Source organism: Ictalurus punctatus, chromosome 7, assembly GCF_001660625.3.
Source record: "Ictalurus punctatus breed USDA103 chromosome 7, Coco_2.0, whole genome shotgun sequence".
Taxonomy (NCBI): domain Eukaryota; kingdom Metazoa; phylum Chordata; class Actinopteri; order Siluriformes; family Ictaluridae; genus Ictalurus; species Ictalurus punctatus.
Genome location: NC_030422.2, coordinates 1,510,980 through 1,519,329, shown reverse-complemented (window position 1 = coordinate 1,519,329; position 8,350 = coordinate 1,510,980). Strand labels below are relative to the sequence as shown.

The window sequence follows — 8,350 nt, the reverse complement described above, 5'->3', positions numbered from 1 at the left end:
TGGTCTACATTATTTGTGCTTCATTTGTGCCAAAAAAGTTTTGTTTGTGCTGCTTCGGTTTTTAAAATATTAGACACTGAATTATGGTGCAGTGACGTCACCAGCCCCCCCACAAGTTCACTCCAAATAGGCTTGTTCGTTTGTGCTACGTTTGTACTGGCTTGTGCCCATAAGCGCTTCGTTTGTGCTGCTTCGGATTTGGAGATATTAAAATAATATTTATAGTAATTTCTGGGGTCACTCAGTCCTGACACATGCTCCAAATTTACCCCAAATAGTCTCAGTTGTTCATGTTTTGTTTGTGCTGGTTTGTGCTAATAAAAGTTTCGTTTGAGCTGCTTCCATTTTTAAAATATTACACATTAAGTTCTATTAGATTATGTCACCAACACATCACATGCTCCAAATTCACATTAAATGGTCTCAATCGTTTGTGCTTCATTTGTGCAGATAAAAGCTTCGTATTTGTGACTGTCATAAATAAATACACACCATAATGTTTGCTGTAGTTCTGTGTTTATACATACATACATGTGTTTAAAACAAAATATATATGCACACACATGGATGTTGTAACCCTAACCCCAACCCTAACCATAACACAGGTTTTACTTCTTTAAAGGCTTTCAACAAGTAGGCTGTTATGTCATTTAATGTCCCCGACAACCTCCCAATTAATCACTTCAAGCCTTTTTCAAGATACGTAAAAGCTTAACAAAATCAAAAGTTTGGTATTACTGATGTATTTTATGTCGTAGAATAAAAACTTGAAAATATCTTATGTTTGTGTTAACGACAGATCTAATTTAACCAAAACCGGCATCTTTTTTGTGTCTAAGGGAAATTACATAGTAGTATATTTAACACTCAGTGCGTTTACAAGGACAACAATAATCCACTATTAACCTGATTAAGACAATACTCTGATTAAGAAACTAGCATGTAAACAGCAATTTTTAATTACCTTAATCCGATTAAGGTCATACTCGAAGTAAACACAATTCGAATTAAGACAAGTGGAGTATTCCTGTTTTAGCTGCATTATCGACGTGTATTACAGACATGTAAACACCTTAATCACGCTATTAACGTTGTGTGAGAGTTTTCACCGCATTTTGCGACAGGACACGATCACACACGGCAGTGCTCAACCGTTTTACGGAAAACAGCACACTAGGCCACAGGGGAGAAATAAGGAACACCAAGCAAATAAAACACTCAGTTTACCACACACACTTGAAGTTAATACCACTGCAAACTTCACTCAATCCAACAAGCCTCACACACACCGTGCATCACTCCACTTTAAGGCCTAATGGCGCTCTGGCATCTTTCATAGTATTACCAAGAACATCAGCTGGTTTGTTCCACACCTCAGTAAAATACCTCAATTATTTATTATGACCCGTTCACAGCAATTTCTTATGAGACAAAAGTCCCTAATGCAGCGACACCACTTATAATACCATATATAACTGGAAATTAAAATATATAACAATTTTATTATTAGATTATATTTTTACATATTAAAATGATTAACTTTTCATAATGACATTAATTCTGCTTAGAGTTTGATCTCAAGACAAGTTCCCCATGTGGTGCTGAATGTAAAACCAGGATGTTTCAGTAAGAATCAACAATCTCTCAGCAACATTGGTGACACTGTCATGTGATGCTGTATGGGTGGATCTTAATCAACCTTTATGATGTTAACATATTAGTGCACAGAAAGAGCTTAGAAATTGTTTATCCAGCTAAGACCATTCATCATGTTCACTGTTATATTCTTGTGTTTGTGGTTTTCACTAGGTAAGTTAACATTTAACAACAAATCACTTTTGGTTATTTCAGAAATATGAATTGTAAAATTAGTGATTAATTAGTCTGTGTGGTGATATGATAAAGCAGAATGTGAGTACTTCTGGCTTGATTAATTTAAAGACTAAAATCATATTTTCTCTTCTCTATGACAGATGACTCCATGGCAGATCCAATAGAGCCACTTGACACTCATAAAGCTGTAGATGAAGGTGATAATCTTACTCTGTCCTGCAGCTACAACAAATTCACTGGTGTAGTAACCACCCTGCAATGGTACAGGCAATATCCAAAATCAAATCCTGAGTTCCTTCTTCAAATTTTCCCAAGTGAAGGTAAAAGTAACACTGGCCCACCACGTCTGTCTGCTGAAGTTGATCAAAATAATAAAGTGGATCTGCTCATCTCCTCTGCTGCTGTATCAGACTCTGCACTATACTACTGTGCTCTGCAGCCCACAGTGACAGGAAATCCACCTGCACTGTACAAAAACCTCGACCCAGTTATGTTTGACTGAACTGATCAACTGCCAAAGTTATATAATTCCTTACAATCAAAAACACCTTACAATCATCAGCTGCTATGTTCCAACCATGACCAACCCAGAGAAAGTGAAGGCCAAGTTCTACGAGGACCTCCATTCTGTCATCTCTGATGTTCCAAGAACAGATAAGATCACCATTCTAGGCAACTTTAACGCGAGAGTCAGCATTGACAGCTCTGCATGGGATGGAGTGCTAGCAAAGCACAGAGTGGATCACTGCAACAGCAACGGTCTCCTTTTGCTTCAGACTTGTGCTGAACATGAACTGCTGATTACCAACACAGTATTCCGCCTCCCAACCCGTAATCGGACGTCATGGATGCACCCTCGCTCAAAGCATTGGCATATCATCGACTACGTCATCGTCAGGAAGAGAGACAGGCAGGATGTACGCGTGACCAAGTCCATGTGTGGAGCCGAATTCTGGACAGACCACCGTCTCATTATGACCAAGCTCAACATACGCATCCAGCCAAATAGACGTCCGCAGGGGAAAAAGGCCCCTAAACGTCTAAATATTACAAAGTTGAAGTACGGTAAATCCAAGCAGTCTTTTAAGGATGCCTTGGGTGATCGTCTGGAATCCACCTCTCTGGACAGCCAGAATGTGGAAGCTGACTGGGCAGCTCTCAGAGAACTGGTCTACGACACAGCTACTGAAATTCTGGGTCTTTCAACGAGAAAGATTGGTTTGATGAGAACAGCGAAAACATTAAGCAGTTGCTGAAACACCGTCTCCATCAAACCTACCTCAACAACCCTTCGACCACCTCCAAGAAAGATGCGTACAAAAATGTACACAGATTGGTACAGCAGAGACTCCGCCAGATACAAGACACATGGCTGAGCAACAAAGCTTATGAGATCCAAGGTTATGCAGACAGGCATGACATGAGATTCTATGACGCTTTGAAAGAAGTGTACGGACCCACATCATCAGGCTCATGATCCCCATTGATACCCATCAACGAAGCACTGGATGATCCTGCAACCTTGCTTGAGAATCAAGGCCAAGTATGGATGCCCAAGGAAATTCATAGCCATGGTGCAGCAGTTCCATGACGGCATGCAGGCAAGAGTCCAAGACAACAGAGAAGCATCTCAGCCACTCCCAGTTTCCAGTGGCGTCAAGCAGGGTTGTGACCCTGTTCAGCCTCATGTTCTCCGCAATGCTGACTGATGCCTTTAGAGGTGGTGTTGTTGGGATAGGCATCAAGTACCACACAGATGGTAATCTGTTCAACCCCAGGAGGGGTTCTCCTGGGAACAGACTGCATTGGATCATGACGCCTGGTGCTCCTCCATCCCCAAGGGCTCTTTGCTGTGTGAGACAAATCGGACAGCTGCAGCCGAACGAAAGAAGAAAGCCAAAAAAAACCGTGCCAACAACCCTTCCGGAGACGTCCACCTCATCCCCTGCCCCACCTGCCACAGGACATTCCGTGCAAAGATTGGCCTGACCAGCCATATACGCACGCATTATCTCTGATGACAAAATGGTCTTTGTCGCTATGACGGATAACCAAGACCTATTCTGTGGGATCAGACCAGATGGGCTACCCTTCGTTCCTCATGTGTATCAATAAGCTTTGGGTGCTCATGAGCCTGTCCCTAGTTCACTTATTGTTCTTCCTTCGACCAATTTTGGTAGGTACTATTTACATGGTTAAATTACTTGGTTTAACCATGATGGGGCAGTGGTGGCTTGGTGGTTAAGGCTCTGGGTTACTGATCAGAAGGTCAGGGTTCAAGCCACAGCACTGCCAAGCTACCACTGTTGGACACTTGAGCAACGCCCTTAACCCTCTCTGTTCCAGGGGTGCTGTATCATGGCTGACCCCAACTTCCTGACATGCTGGGGTATGCGAAGAAAAGAATTTCGCTGTGCATATGTATATGTGACCAATAAAGACTCATTATTATGATGACCATCTTCATGTCAATGCACACAGCAAATAGTTATGTTTATGGAAACCTCAAGGTCTCAACTGAGGATAGTCCTAGATCCTTGGAACAAAAACTAGAGCACATTACAAGGTACATTTACATTTTACACATACTTGTTCCTTATACTTAGAACTTATGTCCAATTGTATGTCCAAAGGGAGCTAGCACAAATGATTGACTAAAAGGGTGTATGTTTAGTCATGCAGACTACAGTGGTGTAATTGTTGCATACCTATATTTAAGAAAGTTTTTTTTTTATAAACCTCTTTTTTTGTTTGCGATTGTTTGATATCAATGAGAGCAGAGTGTTTTTGTGCATTCTTTTTTTAAATCAAAAGATTAAACAATAAAGACAATTGTTCTCATATTTAACAAGGGTGCCAATATTAGTGCAGGGCACTGTATATTCCACTGGTTACAGAGCTAGGGCTAGTAGAAATCTGGGTAAAATTCAACTTTATTCATGCAGTTTGAGAAATGAACAGATGTAATATAAGCATAACAAATAATGGTAACTCTTTATATTAAGGTTCCCTTTGTAAACCATTTATAAAGTTATTCAATAATTTGTAATAACTCATTTACAGTTACATTATTAATCATTGATAGGCAGCTAGAACTGCATAAAAAAAAAGGTGACTATAATGAAACACCTGCCAAATAGTGATCCATATTTAATTTACCTTATAAATGCTTAATAAATTGATTTATTCATATTTATATGACTCAAAACCAGATTCATGATTATCATGATGTTAATTGCAAAATAGACTGTTATAGTCAGACTGAAGGGTGTTGGTTTTTCTTATTATTCTCACGACTCATGCCACATTTCCAATCATGTTGCGTACCACACTGAAAAAAAAATATTTTGGCCCTAATTAAATTCAACATTATTAAATTTTACTCATTTAATTAATTAAAAATGTATGTATGTGTGTGTGTGTGTGTGTGTGTGTGTGTGTGTATCTATCTATCTATCTATATATATATATATATATATATATATATATATATATATATATATATATACACACACACACACACACACACACACACACACACACACACATATTTATTGGTTTCACATGTTTTGAAGCAAGTTATGTGAATTAATTAAAGTCAGTTAGAAAAAAAAACATGATGGTTTCATTTGAGGCCCTCTCTGCACGTGCATGTTAATACAACACATGCACAGTTTCCTTGGTGCCAGAAGGGTATTTCCAGTACCATGCGGTGTGAATTGAAGACCATTCCACTCATAGAGTTTCATCATAGCGACAATTTGTAAAGTAAGTAAGATGTATTTCATATTATTCAGTAACATTCATTACAGTAAACAGTCTGTTGATTGATTAAGGAAAATATTACCACTGACGCATAATATAATATGCTAAACATTAAAGCATTCACATTGTAAGTTAGAGAGTTTTTTTGTAGTGTAGGTCAACATTACATGTGAAGTTGCTCGTATGCAAGCACATTAAGACAAATGTTATGGTTGGCATGTTACCGAGAAAATAAAACTTGTGTGAGTATGCATGCATTTGAAGCATGTGGGAGAGATTGTGCCTGCTTGTACTTTGCCAGTCAACTATTGTGTGTGTGTTTGTCCACTGTAGTATTTTTTTTTACCATGTGATGAATTTCCAGTTATTTTCTTACAGAGCCCCCCTAGTGTCAGGTAAGAAAGAAAGAAAGAAAAAAACAGCCTTGTGCAATCCATGCTCCCCGTTTTTGCAATCCGTGCTCTCGGTTTTGTAAACCGCGTTAAAGGTGGGTTTATATCGGACATTTGCTGTACATTCAAGCTTCTCTCTTCTATTTCTCAAGAAATAACACACAGAAAGGACATAATGTTTATTGTCTTAATAATGTTTATTGAATAGACATACAACCAATAAAACTGAATATTTTTAAAAAATTTCTCCCGCTAAACCCGCGGAAGCGGGCTTTGGGAAACGCAGGTCATCAGCACCTTATAGCAATGGAGTCAGTAAGAGACCATCTAAAAAGTGCATGAATCAAAAAACAATGTCTAAAAACTTATTATTATGTTTCTTTTTATTTGAATATAGGGTATACAAAGAGATGAATTCCTGAAAGACCTGGCAAACACCACCATGGCTATTTGTGTCATTAGAAAGGAAGGAGGAGATCTTGGACACTTTTGAATTGTTGTTGATGGGGTCATAATTCTTGACCACATCAGATGTGTTGTAGTGATGCGGGGTGCAATCTATGTCTTTAATTTGGCATACCCAAAAGAGCTCAAATACTACTATGCATTTATTCAGAAAGTCCTTATGCAGATGAATTCTGAAAGGTTCTTCCCTAAAATTCTAGGACTAAAAAACTAAATAAGTGCTGTAATTTTACTACAGGCACTGATGTTCAGGTTCATACTATACAAACTGCAATTTGTTACCTGAAATGTCAGCACTTTGTTGTTAACTGTTGCTATAACTATATTGTGGCTGGTTACTTATGTGGCCAATTTAACAATTGTATAGTCTAAGCACTGTTGTTTCAATGATGTACAAACAAATATTATGTAGCGTTTTTCCACCATTGAATTCTTTCTGTTTCTTTACTTTTTCTGGTTATTTTATGAATGTGCAGTTTGTTCTTATAAATGTCTGAAGTTTTTTAGAACCATTTATTTATGAGCTATAAACGTTAGTAACCTGTGAAAGTGGGCCTTAATGTAAAGTGGAAGCCTGTGAACCATTTATACATGAGTTATAAACAGGTGTCCACTTTACATTAATGGCTCACTATTTGGCAGGTATTGCATTAGAGTGACCCTTTTTATTCATGTAGTTACAACTGCCTATCAATTATGCATATTGCACTTGTAAATGAGTTATTATGTTACATTATATATATAATATAATGAATATACAGTATCTGACAAAAGTGAGTGCACCCCTCAAATTTTTGTAAATATTTGATTATACCTTTTCATGGGACAACACTGAAGAAATGACACTTTGCTACAATGTAAAGTAGTGAGTGTACAGCTTGTGTAACAGTGTAACAGCACATGGGAGCTGTCACTCCTCTTTTACCAATCAGGTGTTTGGTCATTTCAGTAATGGTCTCCACGTTGTCTTCTAAATGTGGCTAGATACACAACTTTGTGGAGTTCTGTTTAATATTTTACAATTGTTTGTACTGCCCCTATCACCTTGCACAGTGGTTCCTGTCAGTTAAATGTAATGTCTATAGTCGGTGTGTCTGCTATACTGCCTGTGTAGTTATTATGCATCTGTAAATAACTTTCAATGCAATAATTTAATTTGATTTAATTTATTATGAATAACAAACTCTTCATTAGGAAACTACATTGTTTAAGGCTGTTCTATTCATTAGGATATTTATATAGGAACTGTTGTTATTAAGTAAGTTACATTAGATAATGATTCCCACTTTAAGCCAGTATACAATTTCATACTGGTATCGTCCCTGTTGACCGTATACAGTGGCACACCTAAGCTGTACCACGGCCTGCTATGGAAACTGCATTCTGTCTCGGAGCTCAGGACCCTACCACAGATAGTAAAAACCACTGGAAACATCATCAGGGTCTCTCTTACCTCCACTAAGGAGGTAACAGAAAATAGGAATCTATAAAGCCATCCACTTTGCTAAAGTGCGCTAAACCACTGTGCTAAAATGGCACCATTTCACATATATACAGTGGATATAAAAAGCCTACACACCCCTGTTAAAATGGCATGTTTTTGTGATTTAAACAAAGTCAACCAAGATAAAGTATGTCAGAATATTTTCTTCTTTTATTGTGAAAATTTTAACCTATTAATTAATTAATACATTAAACAATTCATTTAAAATATTTTTAAAAAATTAGAGTACCCTGGATTTATAAGTGTGCACACCCTTTTATAACTGTGGGAATGTGGAAGTGTTCAGAATCAACCAATCATATTCAAACTAATGTTAAATATTATTTAGTTTACAGTACACCTGCCATCAATTATGATCAATGTGACTTATTAACCCCAAATAAAAGTACAA

The 8,350-nt window shown here is 37.7% G+C and overlaps 1 protein-coding gene across 3 annotated transcripts; it reads left to right on the top strand.

Moving 5' to 3' along the window:
• Window positions 1–2,339: 2,339 nt before the first annotated feature.
• LOC124628315 (craniofacial development protein 2) lies at window positions 2,340–8,089 on the top strand. Of its 3 annotated transcripts, XR_008396663.1 has the most exons (3): window positions 2,340–4,399; window positions 5,508–5,601; window positions 6,388–8,089. XR_008396663.1 is itself a non-coding variant. In XM_053681293.1 (2 exons), the coding sequence occupies exon 1, from the start codon at window positions 2,412–2,414 to the stop codon at window positions 3,087–3,089; it is 678 nt and encodes a 225-aa protein (XP_053537268.1). In that variant the 5' UTR covers window positions 2,340–2,411; the 3' UTR covers window positions 3,090–4,399; window positions 6,388–6,877. The 3 variants fall into 3 exon arrangements, 2 of the variants coding, with proteins under 2 accessions (XP_053537268.1, XP_053537269.1); XM_053681293.1 differs by lacking the exon at window positions 5,508–5,601 and having other exon boundaries at window positions 6,388–6,877; XM_053681294.1 differs by lacking the exons at window positions 5,508–5,601; window positions 6,388–8,089 and having other exon boundaries at window positions 2,340–4,009; window positions 4,180–4,287.
• Window positions 8,090–8,350: the final 261 nt, after the last annotated feature.

Excerpts from the sequence above, each read along its gene's own strand:
- LOC124628315 (XM_053681293.1), top strand. The coding sequence starts at position 2,412 with ATGACCAACCCAGAGAAAGTGAAGGCCAAGTTCTACGAGGACCTCCAT.